The following is a 20,788-nucleotide window of genomic DNA, read 5'->3' on the forward strand; positions in this document are numbered from 1 at the left end:
CACTTGTGTGAGTCATCTCGCCGTTGCCTCAGACGGTGTCATGTTTCCTCAAAGTTCTCTACCTCACTATATCTGAGCGGGTTGCCCTGGGAATGGAGCTATTATATATTTATTTATCTGAGACGGGAAACCAAAGACCAAAAATTACACAATGCAGAGGAAGAAATTTGTGACATAGTGTTGTGACAAGAAGTTTTACGGCGGGTACACACTCTGACAACTCCTGACTGCACGTCATTTACCGCAGATGAACTCCTTTTACCGGCGCCGCCGCCCACCTTAATATTTCATTGCACTTTGTGAGTCAGCAATCCTCTCGCTTACATCCACCTTTTCATTTAGTCTTCACTTTTGTTTCCAGAGACTTCCCCTCATAGCTCCCTTAGTTATTTTTGACAATTTATTCTAAAATATTTGCAGGAAATGAAGTGAATGAGAAGATCCCGGTGACCTCTGTGCTTTGCTCGAATACCCTTTGGCCCTGAATGTTTTTGGGTATTTTTCAGTGAAACCTTGTAAAGCTGCTCGTTAGTAATGGCTCTCATGCTGGCGGTACCTCACCAGGACCGGATAAGCGTGTGCTCTCTCTGCAGCGCATAAACACAGGGGGATGTGGATGCCTGTCAGTGTCGTCTGTGGGTGGTGGAACATCTCCAGAATGACACAGTGACTGCTGTACATCTCTCACTCGCTCTCTCTTTGTCTCTCTCTCTCTCTTTCTCTCTCAGGGAGATACTCCCTTCAACTACCCTCTACCCCCCCCCCCCCCCCCCACCCCACACACACACTCCCCTATATCTTGTTTTTATGTGAGCTTGTGCTCTTTCTCTCATTACTTCTTCCAGAATATATTCAACAGCACTAAAAACACAAATAAGATATTTTGTCACCGCGAGCACAGAGGCTGTGTGAAGTGCGCCGGAGTGACACGGGGAAAGGCTTTGACAGACAGGGAGATTAGATTTCCTAACAGGGGCTGACTAACCCAGTCTCTTATTGACCTGGATATGGGAGCTCAAAGCGGTTTATTGACAGGACGGCTGTCATAGACACCTCCGTTTGATGGAGCAGAGCTTAGTCTGGCGCGCACTAAATACACAAACAAATGCGTGCACACACGCTCCCTCACTGCGACAGAGACTCAAAAAAGCATTAAAAAAAAAAAAAAAAAAACCCAGACACCCGAAGAGAGAAAGAAGGAAGTAGATCATGTCAGATATGTGTCTGTGTTGCATTACTTCAAGAGAATCTGCCATTCTCAGTAGAAGCAACTAATTGAAAATAATCTCAGCAAGTGTTTTGAATATTTGTACTTATTTCGTCATATTTACTCACATGAGGACAGTTTAAACAGTGTGATACGGTGCTACTTTTGAAAGTTGGTTCTCAGAAGGTTTTGATCTCCTTGTTGATGTGTTTTTGTAGAGAAAATGTATCTCCAAAAATTTGTAAAGAAAATATCCACCTCAGGATAAAGACACAGAGACCACAACGCTGGCAGGCGAACACCCTCACCGAAATATTTTAAATGTGGTTGGATGACTCGAAATGCACATAAATACAGTAAGGACATTACTATTATTTAGTGAGTAGGGTGAGTTTTGAGTGAGGTGCTTTTGTCAGCGGGGAAGAGTGAGTTGGATACATTGTCCTGTCCATGTGTCGAAGTGTCTCCGAACTCCAGATTTCTCTCAGTGGAGGTGAATCTTTCATGGCAGGTTGCACCATCAGTGTTTGTGTATTGATGAGTGAAAGTGAAAAACCGTGAAGCTCCCGGAGACTACAGCGAGGGAAGGGTTTTTTTTTTTTGTTTGTTTGTTTTTTTTGCAGAGTTGAAGTATTGAAAGCGAACATAAGATCTGAATTGAAACTTTTTTCCTGATCAGAAGTTTCCAAACTCTTTTAGCTCAAAACCCAGATCAGAAATTTGGCATCTTGACTCTATTGAAATCAGCTTTAACAAAAGCGAAGAGCGGCGAGAAGAGGACAGATAGAAGAAGAGAGGTTGAAATTGTGATTTAATGTTATTTTAATTCCAAAATAAATTCAAAGAACTATTAAACATTTCACTCTGTCTTCTGGCAACCCAAAGAAAATCAGCGAGTCGGAATCACCAGATAATAATATATGTTTTTTTGTGCTTTTTTTTTTTCTAAAGGAGGCATAATATCTTTCGACTTGTGTCTGGGGAAAAAGTGGCGATTGCAATAGATAACTGTTTTTGTTAAAAAATTTAACCATTTTCATCACAACGGCTAGAATGAACTACATGATTTCAGTAGATAGAAATGTTCCAGTCGCACTTTTCATTTTTCTGTGCAAAATTTCAAGTCTCTTTCAATAAGAGAGAGATTTTAATTCAGCGAGTTGGTTTACAATTCGCCGTTACTGCTTTTTGTGTTTTCCATTTTCTCTACTGCCGCTTAGTCTCTTGCAAATATACTTTCATTTCTGAAATGGCCAAAGTAACAGATGTAAGATTTGTTCCACTGCTGGTTAAAGCGCTGCTGCAGTGTGTTTTTTTTTTTCTTCTTCGGTATCTTCAAGTGACAGTTCTAGTACTTCACTTCATCATCTGGCTTTTATTTATTGAAGAGAGTTAGACTTTTATTGGAAAAGAAAGATTTATATCAAAGCCACATTTGGACATTAATCCTTTTTGAAAACGTCTCACAAGGTTTTTTTTTTTTTTTTTTTTCATGACTCGGACTACGGTTTGTCTGCGTTTCTGTTACTCGTCTGCAATGTTAATGACACAGTGAGTTCACTCTGCTGGTGAGTGTAAAATATTCATAGTCTGTTAGTTACATGCCATACAAGAGAAAGTGTTGTACGTCTAAGAATGTCTGTGGACAGAAACAAGGTGAAAGCTTGCTTTGAGCACGCTCCACTCAGAGCTCGGCTTGTTTTTGTCCATCATCTCTCAGTCATTGAATTTCCTGAGCCCGTTTCTTTAAAACTCTGCAGTCTGCCGACGACGTATTCTAGAAATACAGTAAATATAGCACAGATTTGAAACAGCGGAGTTATGATCAATGTGAGGGTTTCTAATGACGCAAATGGAGGAGGAGAAATTGGAGGCTGAGTGCTGTTTTCTGTCTGACTGCACTGTATGTCCGGCCTTGAGCAAAGCATTTTTAACCAGGGGACGCTGTACAACTGCAGCCTCTCCAGTCGTCAGCGGGAGGTGTTTCTGTTTCTGGTATCGGCCTCGCATCGTGTCATTGCAGGTTGGAAAACAATTTGAGCGGCTAAGACTCTTCTACCTTCTTTTAGAATCTCCTTAGTGAGTTCACCTTGATAGTTTTCAAACCTCTTAGTCATAGATTTGTGCCTGTAAGTCTCCCAGAGGGATTCACACTGCGAGAGGATTTGCCTCTCTTCCCAGCCCAGGGTTGTACCCCCGTCTCCAGGGAGTAAAATCTACTCCGGCAAGCTTCAATAAGCTTATTTAACATTTGTGAGGTTTTAGTGTCCAAAGGGAACAAGATAAGCTCTAGAGATGATTAGTAATCAGGAACCATGATTAATCATAATCAAAGGGTCCTAATAAAATCCAGACCCACTAATGAATGCATGTGTGACACTGATGAGAGAAAGGAGAGATGGACTTAATGGACAAGTTTTTATTTGAAATTAAAGGAAAAGGTTGAATGAGCTTGTATAAGACTAATGAGGGTTATCACAATCTAACAAATGTAAGAGAAGAAAATTCTGCTGCCTCACCTGATTAGACAGTGAAAGATTGAATATACTTTCATTTTTACAGCTGTACTATCTTGTCCTGAATGCAAATGGAAATAGTGGAAACTTCACTTCCATCTGATCATATTTGACACTGGGGCAAGGAAAAATAGAGTACACAGTACTTTTTTCAGTATTTTTTCCATTGTGAATGATTTTGATCATGTTTGAATCTTTTCAGTCCTTAAAGTGAAAATATGATGCTGCATTTGGAAAGCATGGATGCCTATAAAGATACAAAGAATACACAGAAATGGCTTCATTATCCACCTGTGCCTTTTTTATGTGAACTTTACTATAAAACACATCTGTAAAATCACAAGAGTGAATGTATGAATGAACACAGCATGCAGTGATCAGCAAATCACATCCGAATCTGTGTGAACTTAAATTGCATCGTTCATATTAAAAGTACAGCATGTAGTCATTTCATGTAAATTATTAGCTTCTTTTGAATTTAATGATAGCAACACATCTCAAATGATTTGGACAGGAGCGAGAATAGGTGGAAAAGTAAGTGTCCATCGACCTCATCATTTCTTTTTTCTCCCCTCGAGGTTTATTACTGAGGAATTCATTTAGTTTTGCCGCTTCTGATGAAAGTTGATGTCCATTTAATGAGACTGTTGTTAAACGGATTTGGTGCTCGCTCTTTTCTTCAGGGCACTCCGGCCAGTTTCGTCCGCTACAGAGTGGACCTGGACAGGTCGCCGTACAGCGGGAGCATCTTCGACGTGGAGGAGGAAACGGGGAGAGTCGTCACCAAGGTCAACCTCAACGAAGAGCCCAGTGTCACTTTTAAGGTGAGTGACTGTGGTTATTAGAGTCATCTAAGTAGAGTCAGTATTATACGCTCTTTTTACAGAGTAATCAGCAACAAAAATATGGAAAAAGCAAACTACATGAAGACAAAGTAATACAGGCTGAATAGTGCAGCTGTCTCCTATGTTTGATATGAAGTAGATGGAATTATTTACATGCTTACACACAGATGTTTGTGAGAACAACAGCCTGGGGAAAGAAACTGTCTCTGTGGGCTGGTTTGAGAAAACAGAACTGTTTAAATCCGACCAGAGAGGAGAAGTTGGAAAAATCTTTGACCTGGATGCAAAGAGGACTCCTACAGATCTTCCACGGAGTGAAGATCAGGACCAGCGAGCCTGACTGCTGCCCTGACTGCCTGTTGCTCTCTTTCCCTCTTGTTTTATGTGTAAACAATGATTATTTACTATTTTTGTTAAGTTAAACTTCATGAGTTGCCACAGAAATGGTTGACTCTCTATAGGAGCTAATTCAGAACAACAGATAAACAAACAGTTTGGTTTGAATTTATCCACAGATTCATACTGTGACATTTAAGGCTATATCACAGGTAATTACTGTGTGCACTTCCATTATTATTAGTCTGTTAGTTTGACGGTGAATTAGCCAGCAACTATAAATTGAGCAGCATGCCAAGTGAGATAACTTAGCTTTTAAATATTTTGGGAATATAGCATAAAGTGAATTCTCTGGCAGCAGTGATTTTATATTGTATGATGCCGTGCTGGCAAAACGTCTTGAGTGTGACAGCCGAGATGCATCACAATGTTCAGAAACACTCGATACATTTCTTTACATGTTGTAGTTTTATTATTTGCCCTTCTTGTCAGTTCTTAAATGAGTTGCGGTACATAATAACTGATCAGACATGTCTGGGTATTGACTGTGGATCAAAGAATATTTCTTTCACAAAGTTTGCCGATAATTCCAGTGTCCGTTTCATTGACTCTTTTGTCTTTGCGACCGCCGACATTGAGTTTTATAGATTGAGCAGCTGCCGTCTCAGAGACTGAAATAGCCATGTTTTACAACCTTGAGGTGACCTTGTACTGACGGATCTATAGGTGGGAATCGTGACGCAGCTCATGTGGGTTATTAGGCCCTAATGTGTTCTTTCCCAGAAGTCATCAGTTTATCTTTAGCATGTCATTTTCTTTTTTCTCTGGCCTTTCCTTGCTCTGTTTTAAAAAGACTTTCCAGTACTCTCTCTCTCCCTCTCTCTTTTTCGCCCTAGTCACCCCCCCCCCCCCCCCCCCCAGCCCTATTCTCGACAGTCTATAAATGTAGATCAATACATTCATATTCACTCTCTGGGAGCTTCGCAGGCGGCTCGCCAGGCCCTATTTTGCCGGTCTGCCTTTATTAGGATGCAGAGCATGTCCACAAAAAAGTGTCTGGCACCTTCGGAAATGGAATTATTTGTGTCGTGCGTAATAGTATGCTTTAAAAAATGTAAGGGCCTCCCGCTTGCGTCTGCACGTGCTCGTTGTTTTTACACGTGTTCTCCCGCCCGCCGCAGCTGTTTGTGATCGCCTTCGACGACGGGGAGCCGGTGAAGACCAACAGCACCTTGGTGGAGATCACCGTCCTGCAGCCCTCTCGCATCCCCATCTTCACCCAGGAGGAGTACAGGTAAAGTCCCCCTGACACACTGTTGATGCGGCTGCCTCCACCTGTGACTTCACACACCGAGGAGCAGCTCCGACAGGGAGAGACGCCGGAAAAGGCTGCAGAAATCGGACCAGAACAGCTTCACACACGTTTTTACATCTCGCGGGTGCATATTCCATTCAGCCTCTCTAATACTTCGGTTAATATTTAATCGCTTGATAAATTTTGTATTTCACTTTGAACTGGCTGCATGTGCATTTGTTATTTCATAACAATAGCTGTCTGTGCATTATTGCACCCTTGTTGTCAACACTGGATAAAGTGACTCCATCTTTAATACACTGTCTCAGTCTTTTCATGCGTTTTTCTCGGTACATGACTGACACAGGCTTTATGTGTAAATATACATTAACGCTTCAGGGTAGACTCTGCATATCTACACTGTTGTAAACCATATTCGTGGAAAAACGAGGCTTTCCGTCTGAGTTTCTTGAAAGTCTCTTTTGACAGAATTTAACAGTTTGCACTGTTCGACCTGCAGAGGCAAAAGATTAGGAAACCTCTTTTTTTTTTTTGTAGCTCTGAGACGCCGCTGCTTTACATATTGTTTACAGGCCCAAGGCTGGGCGTAGTTTCCCCGTGCATTATGCATACCATACATCAGGAGGAGGCCAAGAAATGTTTCGTAATTACAAAAAGCCCTGCGGATTATGAACAAGGCAAAGAAACTGCTTTGGAAAAAAAATCTTGTGTGATGATGAAATATTGTCACAGTTGCTGTCGATTATGTCGCGCTGCGGCATCTCGGCATCCGAGCTGGATTGCGAGGCTTCAAGGCCTGATGGCAGTTACCTGGCACAATGCAGCCATGGGACTCTTCAAGAAAAGCTTGCTTTAAGTGGATTGATTTACTTGGGGTGCGTGTCAGTCGCAGAGCTCAGAGCCTTGGCAGAGTGTCCTTTGTAAGGGAGTTGGATATGCTTCTATGCATAAGTCAGGGGATGTAAGTCCTGCCCGACCTGTCAACACTTCGCTTCAAGTGTTGTGTCTGTGTTTCTGTGCGGGTTTATCGTTCTGCCCATCACCGCCGCCTTTTGTTAATCTTCACCCGAGTGAGTGTGTGTGTGTGTGTCTCTGCAAGTGTGTACATCCTTTCACTGGCTGGTGTGTGTGTGTGTGTGTGCACTTATCACATAAACGCTTTCCTGATGTTTTATAATCCAGCACTTTGTGTGTGTGCTCACGTTCTTCTGTTGCTCAGCTTTATTCAATGATTGATACACCGGAACAGCGGCGCAGCAGCTGAAAGGCCATTGATTAAAGCTGTGAATGAGCGGTCTGTCTGAAACGCGCACAGAAGGTCGGGACCACAGGCGCAGACCTCTGTAGGGTGTCACATTGACAATGCTCACCGTACGCAGCGGCGGGCCTGCTGTAAATTATGAGCCATGAAAGCATTAGCCAGGTGCTGGAGCCTCTCCTGCTGGACGAGGCTCTCTCCGGTGCAGAGTATCCAATCTGCTCACGTGGCGGCGAGCCGTCCTCGCCGCTCTATCTCTCCGCGTTGTCCCCTCCCCGAGGAACCTTCTCAACACAAATCACTCTCTAAACGTCCACAGAAGATCTCGTCTGTGTCTGTGAAGGCAGTTAGTTATAGCAGCAATCAGGTGAGCTATGCCGATGGCTCCAGCGCTCGCAATTAAAACAACTCTGCAGGGTTTTGGCCGACTTAATGATGTCTTCTCATGCTTTATGGTTGGTCCTCTCCATCTGTCAGAGGAAAATGAGGAGCTCCCAGTCATTGTTGGCTAAAACAAATAGCTTATGCTGGAGTGGTTACTGTAACAGCGTGTTGCCGCTCGCTTTTTCCAAAGTATTACTGAATCAAAAACAACTCTGGTGTTGTATTTTTGTTTATTTTTTAATTTTTTTTGGGGGGGATTAACTAATTGTTTGGACTAACACACTAAATTAAGTAATATTTTTTGTTCGCCAATACCAAAGAGCAGCATTTAATGTGAGTTTTTATTCCTGACCCTACAAGGAATAATCACACAATTTGGCAGCTTTACACAGCTTTAAGCCTCTTAGCTGTCTTTGTTTCAGTCCCGCAGACCAGAAGAACTCTCTGTGATTGAGTCGGACTGGCCTCATCAGCCTCCATCCACAGTAATACTGCTGACAGCAAAGTGCACGCAGCCTGCTCTGCATGAACCGGACAATGCGCGGTGAAAATGGATTAAAAAAAAACATGCTATTTCTTTCAGCTGTTGGTAGAATAAAAAGAAAAACATACAGCTTGAGTCATTCGCCCTTATCTTGCTGAATGTATATGTGCAAAATGCAGCTACGACAGATGAAAAAGCTGATACTCGCATTTCAGGAAACAATGGGGACCCTGGAGAGGTTATAGAAAACATTAGATGCCTGAATATGTCTGTATTTTTTTCAATTACTCGTGGAAAAAAAAACCTCATAATTCATCCAGCTCTCGCTCATCTCACTCAGGAGAACCCATTCCGATATTGACTAGAGGATTGTGCTGAATAAAACATTCACTTCTGTTGTTATTTGTTAATGATTTAATTCAACATAAAATGCGGGTGTCTGGAAAAAGAGCTTTGTATTATGTGCTCAACACTACAGATCGGAGCTGCGTTCATTTGGGTGATGAGAGACTTTTTTAATGCCCTGGTGATTGCTTTATCTTAATAGGTGCTTCATCAGCTGTGAAGTCTGCATTTTATTTTCCCGCTCAAGATTTATTTTTCACCTTGTTCCTCTTTCATTACAGTATTTAGTTTTTTCTTCTCTTTTTTTTTCCCTGCTCTGTCCACTCATCCGTTGCCTCCTGATGCGATTTGTTAATGAAGCATCTGCAGAAATTTCCAGTGACTAAAGTGACTAATTTGATGCAATAATTTTCTGTTTAATCTAAATTCAACAGAATCATCGGCCGTGTGCATCAAAATTACATTCTAAATTTGATTAATGATCCTGGTCAGGCTCATCTTATTGTAAATTAGTTACTTTTCACTGAATCTGTTTTTATTCCATCGAAAATATTGAGATTTATTACCGTTAATATACATGGGCCAAGATGGTAAATCTCCATTTTTCCATTTTTAACCACATTGATTTTTTTTTTTTTTTTTTTTTTTTTTTGTATAGTCACAGACACCCTTTAGGGAAATTGTTGTCACCGTGCACGCCCGCGTGCGGTTGAGAGAGATGAGGACTAAGCTCTGCTGTCTAGCATGGAGCCACTGTGTGAATCCCTCTTCTTGTACTGAGGCTACATCTGGAGACCGATGCTACAAACCTGCGATCTGAGCAGTTTTCCGTGCTGCTTATCTCGCCCACAGCGCTTCCCCTTCTAAATCTACTCCAAATCACTTGGGACTTTTGCCTCAGCGCTCCTGAGTATGTCATTTTGCTCTCCTCCTCATCTTCCTCACTTCACCCCCCCCCCCCCCCCCCCTCGCCCATCCCACCCCACCAAGCTCCCGCATCCCTCGAGTTTTTCCTCTCAGCTTATATCTCTCTCTGTCAGTTTCTCACTTTGTCTTCCCTTTTCTTCTCTCCTTATTTTATGGTCAGCAGCCCTTCATTTTCACCTCAGTGAAGGGGTGAATTCCTGTCCGTGTGACGATCTCCAAACCAGTGGATGTTTCTGAGCTGTGTATTTTAGATAGTTGTTCTTTGTGGACAATATTGCTGTGAATTCAAATCCCCCCCAGATGGATTTCTCCATTTATATATTGGAATATGTTTGTTTGACGACTAGTTTGACCCCAACTAGTTGTTGTGGGTTGTCAAAAATAGCAACACTTTGACCTCAGTCACCCTGATCATTGTGAGCACAAAGGTCGTCTCCCTTTCTCGTAACCAAACGGTAAACTTCAAACTGCTGTGTATCCATTAAGTTTCTATCAGAATTAGCATTTTCAGCAGTTTGATCTATAGTAGCCTGTTGGATTGAAGAGCCTTCATTCTCCTGCTGCATCAGTGGTGAATGGATTTCACTTATATTGCACTTTCCTACTGCTTCAGCAGTCCCCAGAGTGCTTTACAATGTTAATCACGTCGGGGTTAAGTGTCTTGCTCAAGAACATTTTCACATACGAACATGCTGGATTGAACCTCGCAGCCTTGCGATTGGAAGACGACCCATTCCACAAACTGAATCACAGCAGCCTCCGGAGTCTCGGTTGCACTTGACCTTGTCAGGAGTTCATGAATTTCCTTCCTTGAACTATATTTTTTTACCGAGACTGGCAACTGCAGACTGAGACCTTTAAACAATGATCACGTTTGCCCTTGCCAAAGTTGAACCGATTCCAATACTTACTGATACAAACACATACATTTTGAGGAGAAAATATAATCATAGAGAAATCCTCATCCACTCTCACTGCACGACTCAATCTCTTCGAATGTGATATAAACTGAAAATCTATAATTAATACATTTTAGTCGGCTCAGCTTGACCTCAGTGAGAATTAATAGTTGCCGTAGTTGTTTGTGAGCCAGTAATTGTGGTTATTTGTCTTGACTGTGTAAAAGACAAGTGTTTCTATTTCCAGGTGAACATGACTTGTTTATTCTGCCTCACATTACAATAGCTGGCCTTTGCATTGACGTGAGAGAATACCATTTGGAAGCAAAATGTCATGACATTATTATTCCTCTTACTGCGGCTCGACGTAGTGAGACGGCAGATGTTGCGCCATACCTGTCGTATTAACAGACAATCTGGCAGCCCTGTGAAGAGCGCCGTTACTGAGCAACACTTTTCACTCGTGTTGTTTGCATAGTAAACAGTAAACACTTGGTAGGACTACAGTCAACAACATGATGTGACTAGGTTTGCTTGCTCTGCGACTAATTACAGAATTAGTGACAGTATGGTCAAATTGCTGTGCACACATCTTGTTTGTTGCTCCATGCACGCATGCACGTTCACATAAGTGTTTTCTTGTTTTCAGATCACACAAATGTTCCCTTTTTCTGCTAAATGCGTCCAGCTTTTCTCAGGCCTCGACACATGTCATAACTTTCTTCTGTTTATTGGAGCTTTGGTCATTATTGTGAATGTCAGTGGCAATAGTTCAGACCGGGGATATTACAGTACATATCGCTTTTCTGCAGTTGTGATTTTTATAGATCATAGAGACCGCCTGCACAAATTTCCTGTGGATGTTCGCTGACCACAGTGACTGATTAAATGTTCTCAGTGGTCAGACTCACCAGTGGTTATGAAACACCCGGTGTTCCTGTGGCGTGTAATACTGGCCATCGAGTACGCAATAGCCACGTTGCTAATTACAAATGTAAGGATTAACCATCAAGTTCAAGAGAAAAGCATTAAAAAAAAAAAAAGCAAGACAACACAAACCTGCGCCCTCCATCATCAGGTGAAAAATAGCATTTATCGCTCCGAGCTGAAAAACCAATACACGTATGTCATATTTCCGATTCAGACAGCGCTGTAATTCTCGCATAATTAGGCAGATGACATGCTTTCATAGCACACTTCTCTTTCACTGGCAGCCGTCTCGCATCTGTTGTTCTGCCAGACGTTTCCACAAGTGAAGGAGATGATCTCAGCCTCCTTATATATGCAGTTAAAGGGTTAGATGTAAACCCTACAGTGTCCTCTCCCACACACAGGCACTGTGCCTCGCTGCAAACCCACATTAAAAAAAAAAAAAAAAAAAAAGTCAGCCCCTGTCCTTGCTATTTCTATATATTTTTCTAAGCGCTGCCGTTTTTGGCTATATCCTGCATTCCTCTCCGCTCTGAATCACAGCTGTAAGGTGCGGAGCACTTTCATGCCTCTGAAGGGCATGATTGATTTTCAGCTGCAGGTTTGAATTTGCTGCCCTGAGCCTTGAACCGCTAAACACCAGAAGCGCACTGACCTTTCACTTGTCTCTGCTAAGTAGGCAGGCATCACTTGGCTGTCTAACGGACGCCAAGTCACACTCGCCGCGCGCAGCCCAAATATCAGATAAAGGTCGATGCCGAGTGCCAAGCAAGACGAGCGGTGTGACCTACTATTAGAGCCTCATGCTAACTTTCCCAGTGTCAGTAACTATAGGGCATGCATGTATAAAAGATGGTGCTGGACATGCGTGCTGTTTTGCAGCTGAGCAGCTGGGCAGCTGAAGGGCTGACCTGTCATTTATCCCGTATCAGTGAGACGGGCTGGAAAGCCGGACGTTGTGAATGGAGGGACTTTTCATGCATCTTGACACACCTGCAGCTTCTGAAATACACTCAGTGGGGGGGAGAAAAAAACCAAAAGTATATTTTAAAGTTGACTTTCTGCTAACCTTTTCTGTTCTTTGACTCGATAACTTGAGATGTTTCTTATAAATAAAGCTGCGAACGAGGGATGCCTCCATGCTCTGAATCACTTCTGTGCTGTTGTCTGGTTCTCTCTCAGCCATGGCGTTAGTCGCCCACCCTTCCTTCTACTTTATTAATGATGATATTACTAGTAATTCCTATAAAATTAGGAAAATCTGCATATTGTACTTCAGGCAACCGAATCACCTTTTGAACGACACATTTCAAAGATGCTGTTAATGCTTAATTGCTTTATTTAGTGCTCTCTAATATTTTCACCACAGAGACTTTTAGGAAATGTCATCAGTCAGTTTTGGTCCAAGACATTAAAAATTAATCCACATTATGGTTTAATGTTCCTAACTGCAATTTATTTAACTATAAGATTTGTAGGGAAGTGCTAAAATTCATCTAAACTGCTTATAATTCATGCTTTGTAATTTGAAATGTGTCTAAATAGGATATATTTGTCACTGGATTAATTTAACAGGTAATGAAACCTCATTCTTCTACAAATCAATGAGATATTTGTAACAAAGGTTGAGAAATATTACCCAATTTGTCTATTTGTCAGTTGTTTCGTGGGTGTTGTGAATAAATCTGGAGACACGTTTTTTTCATGTTTTATGGGTTTTCAAAAGCAACAATCAGGTGTGCTCTTAAGTCAGAGTTTATGTTTATGTCAACAACATATGAGAAGTGTTAAGCTGAAATGTTTCCACACATCCTAAGGAGAGCAAGCAAAAATGTCAATTTGCCTGATAAAACTTTAAAACAGACATTTTCATCTCACTTGCAGGATTTAAACCAACCTGACGACATTAAAGAAGGGCCTTTAATATTTGTTGCTGCTCAGTTCCCACACTGTTCACACACCCGTCCTGCATTTCTTCAGGTGCCGATGTCCTCCTGCGTGCTCATCCCACAGGTGCTGCTGTGACAGAATGGATCATTTGGACAGCGGCAGTAATTTCACAGTGAAACCGTGCAGGATGGCATCAGCAGCTACATGGCACCTCGCGATATCGCTCTGAAGCCGGTCCCGTTTGGGCAGCACGCCGTCTGCCAGCATCCAAACATGCACCACAGCCAGATCTCCTCCAGTGTGAAAAATGACCCAGTAAATGACATGTGAAGTGAAGTCCTGTGGGCCGACATGGATCGGCCGACCCTCCGTGTGTTGCCTGATCAGTGCACGTTTCTTCTCCAGCATAGGTTCTGCTTTGCTTGTTGCCCTGCAGAAGCCACATAACTGTCTCCCTCAACACTTTCATCATTGTAGCATTTGACATTGGTGTCTTAAAATAAACTAATTTCAGGAGCAACTTAAAAAAAAAATGTCCTTAAATTGTGATTACCACTAATTTATTAATTTTTTGGAATTTGGTTCATTGACCACAAAGGGCCATATGCGGCCCACAGGCCACCAGTTGCACATCTCTGATATACTCGATACAGAGACACTGAATTTTTGGGATCTTTGAAAGCAAAAGCTCATTTATTTGCAAAAAAACGTTCAGTAATCACGACTCAGAAGCGCATAAATATTGTTTGTAAATATTTGCAAGTGTTGAATTTGTTTTACAGATGAGAGCATTTGCTGGGGGAGGTAATCTGTTTTTCATTTGTGCACCAATTTTCCAGATTTTTAGATGCCAAATAAACATTATTACAAATTAAAACTGAATGCAAAACCATATTTTTTTTTCTTTTTCTGATTGTTATTTATTATCAGCACTTGATGCTGAATAATTTTGAAAATCATGATTACATAATCAATGGCATGAATAAAAATGAGATTAATAGTGTGAGTTACGAATATGTGGTTAATCAGTATGTTTTGTAGCAGTGTTTGCTTCCTTGCAGACAAACCAATGTAAATATTTTTGTAGTATTTTATTCAAGTTTATATAAGTGGGTTTATTTATTTTCTGCTCAGTCAATTTCCACTGATGATAAAGTCACGACAATAAATACTAAAATGTCAAAAGTCGGAGCTCGTTTCTGTTAAACAAAATGCACAGCTGTGATATTTTCACTGCTTTGCTTTGTTGGGCTGCTGTTAATCTAAATATGTGAATACATTTTCATAAATACATATGCACAACATTTCCATTACACTCTAAAAAGAAATGTCTAGACTCAACAAAAAAATTCAGCGCAACAGTTTGCATTAGTCTTTTTAAGTTATGGCAACCTCATTAGAAATTACATTGAACCAACAAACTATATTACTTTGGGTGAATTCGTTTTTTGTCCTCAGTCAAAGATCATTTAAAGTTCCGCTTACTTAATAAATGCAAGATTTTTAAGTTGATAACTCAAATAAATTGGCTGCCCACTTTGAAGTATTTAAAATGGACAGATTTTGATTAACCTTGATATTATGATTATTTGGGAATACAATGCTGTCATAGTTACTGTGGACTGATTCTGCACAGGCAGTCTCAGGCTTTTAATAAACCCAGAGGCGAATGGGAAGTGTTGATCTCTATATGTGTTAGAGTAGTAGCAGGGTGACATTAAATGCTCAATACTTCTCATTCCAGGTTTGACACGAAAAGTAACTAAACTATTTAGATTAACTGAACAACAAGAACACAACCAAACACATCTACTAATAACACTATTAACATCAGAACATTGAAATAAATCAAACAATCAATGTTTAAATCTTGAATATCTCATCCCAAACTCCCATGATGCATTGCGGCACTACCATCATCATTGTTAAATTCTTCAAAGAGCCTATTTCCTTTATGCTGTGACCAGCTCTAACCATGCCGATGTGGTGTCCTTACCTCACCTAGAAGTATTAAAAATAAATTTTACTCACCATGAAATGTTGCTTGTATCAAGGTTTTTCATCCTGCTAACCCACTGTCCAACTTGGCATGTTGTGTGGCGAGAGGGAACTTAAAATTGTGAAGTCAACGTTGACAAAATTAAATTATCAAGCCAAGTTTGTTAAGTTATAACAACTTGAATTTAGTTTTAAACCCATCAACAATGAATTTTGAGTTCAAATTGCAAGCAAAATTAAATTGATCTAATTAGGAACATTTTTATTTATTCATAACTTGAAAAAAATAAGTTTGGAACTTAGAAACTTTATCAAAATCAACTAATTGCAATTTTTTACTTGGATCCATGTATTAAATCAAGTGGCGCTAGAAGCTTCTCTGAGCTACTTTTAAGAGTGTACATGCTATAGTGGTGCCTCTGAAGCCTGGAGATGAAATGTGAGCTCACCTAAAGCACAAACAGACACAATTTCAGTTCTCTCCTCTGGTATCTGGCAAGTCGCTGTGAATGTACACGCTGAGTTTGGAGTTCAGACGTTGGATCTTTATTTTAGATTTCTTCTGCCTCGAAAAGCTCAGCAGCAGTGAGTTTTTTTGTTGTTGTTTTTTTTTTCAACAGAAACATTGTCCTTCTCTCTAAATAATCCCCCAAACATTGTCAGTGAATAAAAGTCTATTTTTAAAAGGTTCTGTCCATACTAGAATGATACTGTGTATGCTTAAATATATGCATCTTACGGAATGATATAAAGCCAGAATACAGCAGCAGAGTTACAATCAGCATTTTCAGTCCTGGCTGACAGCAGAGGGTTTTTTTTTCATGGCGGATTTCCATGATGTCCATCCAGCCATCTTCTACACCCACTTTATACAAACTTGGGTCACTTGGAATTGAAGTTATTCCAGCTGACATGGGCTAAAGGACGCTGGATATGCTTTCCTGAGCCAACACGGAGAGATAACGTGGACACAGACACACACACACACACACACACACACACACACACACACACACACACACACACACACACACACACTTCGGATATTTCATAGCTGCCATTTAATCTAAAAGGCATAATTTTGGTATTTCAGGAAAGGAAAAAAAAAAAGGAATATGCTAATATTAGTTTGAAGACTGAATCTTATGTTCAAACTGCCTGCATGAGCTGCTAAAAAGTTTTCTGTGTCTTAAAAAAAAATGACAATAAATGTTAATTTGATTTGGATTCTGATTAGTAAAAACACATGGAAACTCTGCACAGCAACACCCCGGTCCTAAAGCATCACAAAGCCTTATTGCAGGGAGACGACTCTCCTTAACACGGCCTGTGTGGCGGTAGGATTTAATGTATATTCTTATGTGCAGTTGTATATTCCTTGTAAAGAATTGAGTCTGTCTGTAGGAAATGGCTCTGTAATACCTCAGCTTTCAGATATAATGCACCCTGCTCCAAACCGGTTTGAATATCTGTAGTCTTTTCCGGATATTAGACTATAGACGTTGGTTATCTCAGTACTCCTCTTTTCTCCTCTCCACCTTTCCTTTCCTCTTCAGCCTTGACAAATATAAGCTGTGATAGTAAAAGCTGTAATCTTTAAAGTTTTAAGTTTAATGCACTGGAGTTTGGGTCAACAGTTCCAACTGTATAATGTTGCATTAAGAGATGAATATGGACCAACTTCTTATCTCAACGTGACCGTGATGTTTACAAAAGGAAATACAGTGAACATGAAGGTATTTTTTATTCATGTGATGTTAATTCGGGTCTAACAGTGTGTCTTATATTCCTATATTCTGATGTGGTGTTAATAAGTGTCATATTAATTCCGTCAGTGATTTGGGTGTTAATTACCATATTGAGATAAAAAAATAAAAACAAGAAAATAATTCAACTCCAAAGACAATTTCCTGTGGAAATCATGCTATTTGAGCAAACTGACTTAGCCTCGGCTGTCAGAAACACTTAGACATGTGGTCTTAATAGAGAGCATGAGTCACAGGAGTGTTTTTCCTATTTGTCTGCTGGAGTTTGCAGAGGAGCTCAGGCCCTGTGTGTAATTTGGTTCAAGTTTGAGAACTCACTGTTCGTCATTCCCCGCAATGTGCTCCCAGGCAGGAACAGAGGAAAAAGCAAACACCAGCGCTACACGGCAACTAACGAACATACACTCGTGCACACATTCTCCCCAGCAGGCGCCGAATTAGACTGATTTACACGTGCTGAACAGAGTGTGCTTCCACACACAGGCTGAAATGTGCTTCAGCGCATTCGCCAGTTCACATTTACGGCCATCGGCGGTGTGTTTATGATGATGTTTGCCTGTGAGCGCATTACAGTTAAACGACTCCTGTCTGGACTCGATGTTAATCGAGACCTTTGTACAGCGTGACATTTGCATATCCGCGAGGAAGACGCGGGGCTGCGTGCGGGCTTGAGCCGAATCTTGGACCCCCGGCGAGGTCACCCCCCGACCTTCCTCCGGCGCGTCCATCATCTCCTGATCCTGAGCGCGAAAGGGAGAGCAAAGGCGAGCTCGGAAAGCTAGTAGACGCGGTTAACGGCGGCCCCCGTGGCGCGCGGCGAGGCTTTAGCGCTGCTGCCCGGCCTCGTAAGCGTCACTCCGCCGCCGGCCCCGGGGCAGAGTGCACGCCGACACCTGCGTGCCGCCCGTGCTGCTCAGTGGCACGTCATTCACCTGCTCTCGTACTGACACCGGGACTTTCTGCCGCTGCCTGTAAACATGTCAGTATCTCTCTCCGCTTCTTATCGCGCTCCCTCTCCTTCACCCCTCCCTCTTTGCATGAGATTTTTATCTGAATATGAAAGGAATATAAAGTGACTTCAGCCATGCTGACGTGAAGATAATATATTGTGCGCAGCTGACTCTTTTGCCTTTTGCTTGACTTTTGCACGTACTTATTTACTTTCTTCATATATTATTGGAGTGCCTCTCCCCAAGTGTCTGAATACTCGTTATAGGATGACCTTCGGTCCACATTTCATTTTATATGTCCTTTAGTTTATTCTCCCATCAGTCCGCACGTCGGTGTCGACTGTATCTCTTAACCTTTCTGTCACGCCTCCGTCTACATGGGGATACACCTTTTTCACTAATCTGCTCACTTCCGACACCTTCGCTCCCCCCTGATGGCGCTTCTCAGCAGCTTATAACCCTCAGGCTCTGTCACTTTGTAAGCAAGCGATAACATGTCAGCGCTGCCTCTTCCTGGCAATCACACCGCGCGGCTCAGTGCCCCCCCCCCCCCCCCCCCCCTCGCAGTCTTTCAACCCGCGCTCGCACTCTGCCGTCAACCTGAGAAAAACCCGCCGGTGGGTCAGCGCAGGTTATCGGCTCAGCTCAGGACGGGAGTTATGCCAAAACTGCTCAAGATAAAGAATAAATTATGACTCGCACATAGTTGGTTTTTTTTTCTCCCTTTGTGGAAAAACACTGGTTTGACTTCATTAAAGTTTAATCCAAAAGAATTTATTTTACAGATGCTGTCTAAAGTGAAAGTATATGAAATGAAAGTTTAAAAATGTGAAATAATGAGGATTCTATTGGTTCTATCAGTGTGAAGAGCTCCTCATATGTGTATTTAAATTCCAACTTTCTCTAAGTCTTGATTATCTCTATATAACTGCCCTCATATCACACGTTTGGTTTGGACTTCACACAGGAGACATGTGTTTCTTTACTCAGTAATTTTTCCATTTGTTATTCATTTATCTGTTTGCGAATGGATTGAAACCATAAATAGCATTTATATAATCATAGTTTCTCTTCTTATGGCTTGTCGTTACTCATCGTCTGCCTCTCCTGCCAGTTGTCAGAAGGGCCGTGTGTAAGTGGGTGTGTGCCGATGGTACAACAAACAGTGTAGCCTCAAGCATCTTTTATGAGCATGGGTGTAGTCACTGATTAATTTCAGTTGAGAATCTCGGTGTTTTTGCAAAAAAAACAACCAAGCTGTTTCCAACTACCTGTCATATGAATGATGTGAGTCTCATCGCTTTCTGAGCTTGTTCTGGTCATGCTGGGAAAGCTACGCAGCCTTCAGATCGATCTTAGTCGACAGGACTGAGAACTCAAGTAATGAACATGACATTTCTGCATTTCCCTGTAAATTCACTCAACACGTGCTTTATCTCATGCTAAGCTGCAGTGAAGAATCTCCCATGTTTGAAATTGAAAGTTTGTTTCAACTACTAACAGAACGGAGAGGCAGAAGCGATGGTAAATCGTCGCTCTACTCTGAATGTTTCATTTAGACAGTTGTTTGAGCAGCCTCCCCATTTTCATCATCAGTTACTTTTCACACTCACGGTTTTATGCCTTTGCTATTTTCATAAGTGTAAGATTTTCTTTCATTCATTTCGGTCTCAAAAATTTACATAAATTTGCTTTGCTTATCTAGATTTTTATTCAAGAAGCTTTCTTATATGATCTTATCTTCTTATATGAGCTTTTTCATGGTGTTACCATGTCTGATGAATCTAACTCAACCTAAAGTCGATGATTCCAAGCAGGTCTGGGTTTCGTGAATGTGGACTGACTGAGAACATCATGTCCCTGCATCAGGCTCAGCCTCCTCTGTTACATTAATGTGGACTTTTAGTCATTCATGCTGCAAATGATCTGTGATCCAGTGGGGACTTTTGGCAGCAAATGAGTTACTTGCATTGATTTAAAGGTCTCTCTCTGGCTGTAAAACTCACTAAAGTAGGCTGCTGCTTGAATCCACCTGAGCTCAAGCTCTGTACCGAGGGCTGAGCATGTTTTCTGGCAACAATAACTCCAGAGAATGAGGGGAAGAGAGAACCCTGCTTGGGGCATCATGGATGCATGAAAGCCTGATTTAGCAGTCTTCCATATTTAATGACACACACATTTTAGCTCCATGTATGTGCAGGGGAGAAAACGTACTATAGAGATATCACAGCCTTTTTTATATTAGGAGTAAAACAATAAGCCAAACAAAGTAATGTAACATTTGAGGAAATATTTTTTTCTGACATCTCCTTCACTGTTTGCCTTCAGTATTTCATTTCACATTCACTCGAGAACTCCGCTCTTCAGCCAGCAAATCTTATAGTAATAATAGAAGAGCAACTTTTTTTTCCAAACTCCCCCCCATCCTCAAGTGTTTCTGTGTTTAGAATTTAATAAAATGCCTATTTGAAGTTTGGTAGTAACATATTGCAAACTGTGAACGTCTCAGCTGTGAAATATGTATTTGATTTATAACTTATTAGGGGAAGAATTTAGCATTTATTGAGGCAGTTTCCACATCCTTTCCCTCAGTATCATTTAACAGCACATTACAAATTTGGACAAAGTTTTCACTATTTGGAGAATTGCAAGTGAAAATCGTAGCACACTATTTCCTATCGAGATGCATGTTCTTATTTAAGTTCTTGCTTGAGTTAATGCAAATTTAGCAAAATCTC

At 41.3% G+C, this 20,788-nt stretch overlaps 1 protein-coding gene across 1 annotated transcript in view; it reads left to right on the top strand.

Moving 5' to 3' along the window:
* Positions 1–20,788, top strand: part of LOC115398974 (protocadherin-15-like) — a 209,101-nt gene that overhangs the window by 148,441 nt on the left and 39,872 nt on the right. Inside the window, exons 24-25 of the mRNA XM_030106055.1 lie at positions 4,407–4,547; positions 6,086–6,198. Of these exons, the coding sequence (XP_029961915.1) occupies positions 4,407–4,547; positions 6,086–6,198 (254 nt within the window). The remainder of the gene's footprint in view (positions 1–4,406; positions 4,548–6,085; positions 6,199–20,788) is intronic.

The sequence above is a fragment of the Salarias fasciatus genome, chromosome 13 (genome assembly GCF_902148845.1).
Source record: "Salarias fasciatus chromosome 13, fSalaFa1.1, whole genome shotgun sequence".
Taxonomy (NCBI): Eukaryota; Metazoa; Chordata; class Actinopteri; order Blenniiformes; family Blenniidae; genus Salarias; species Salarias fasciatus.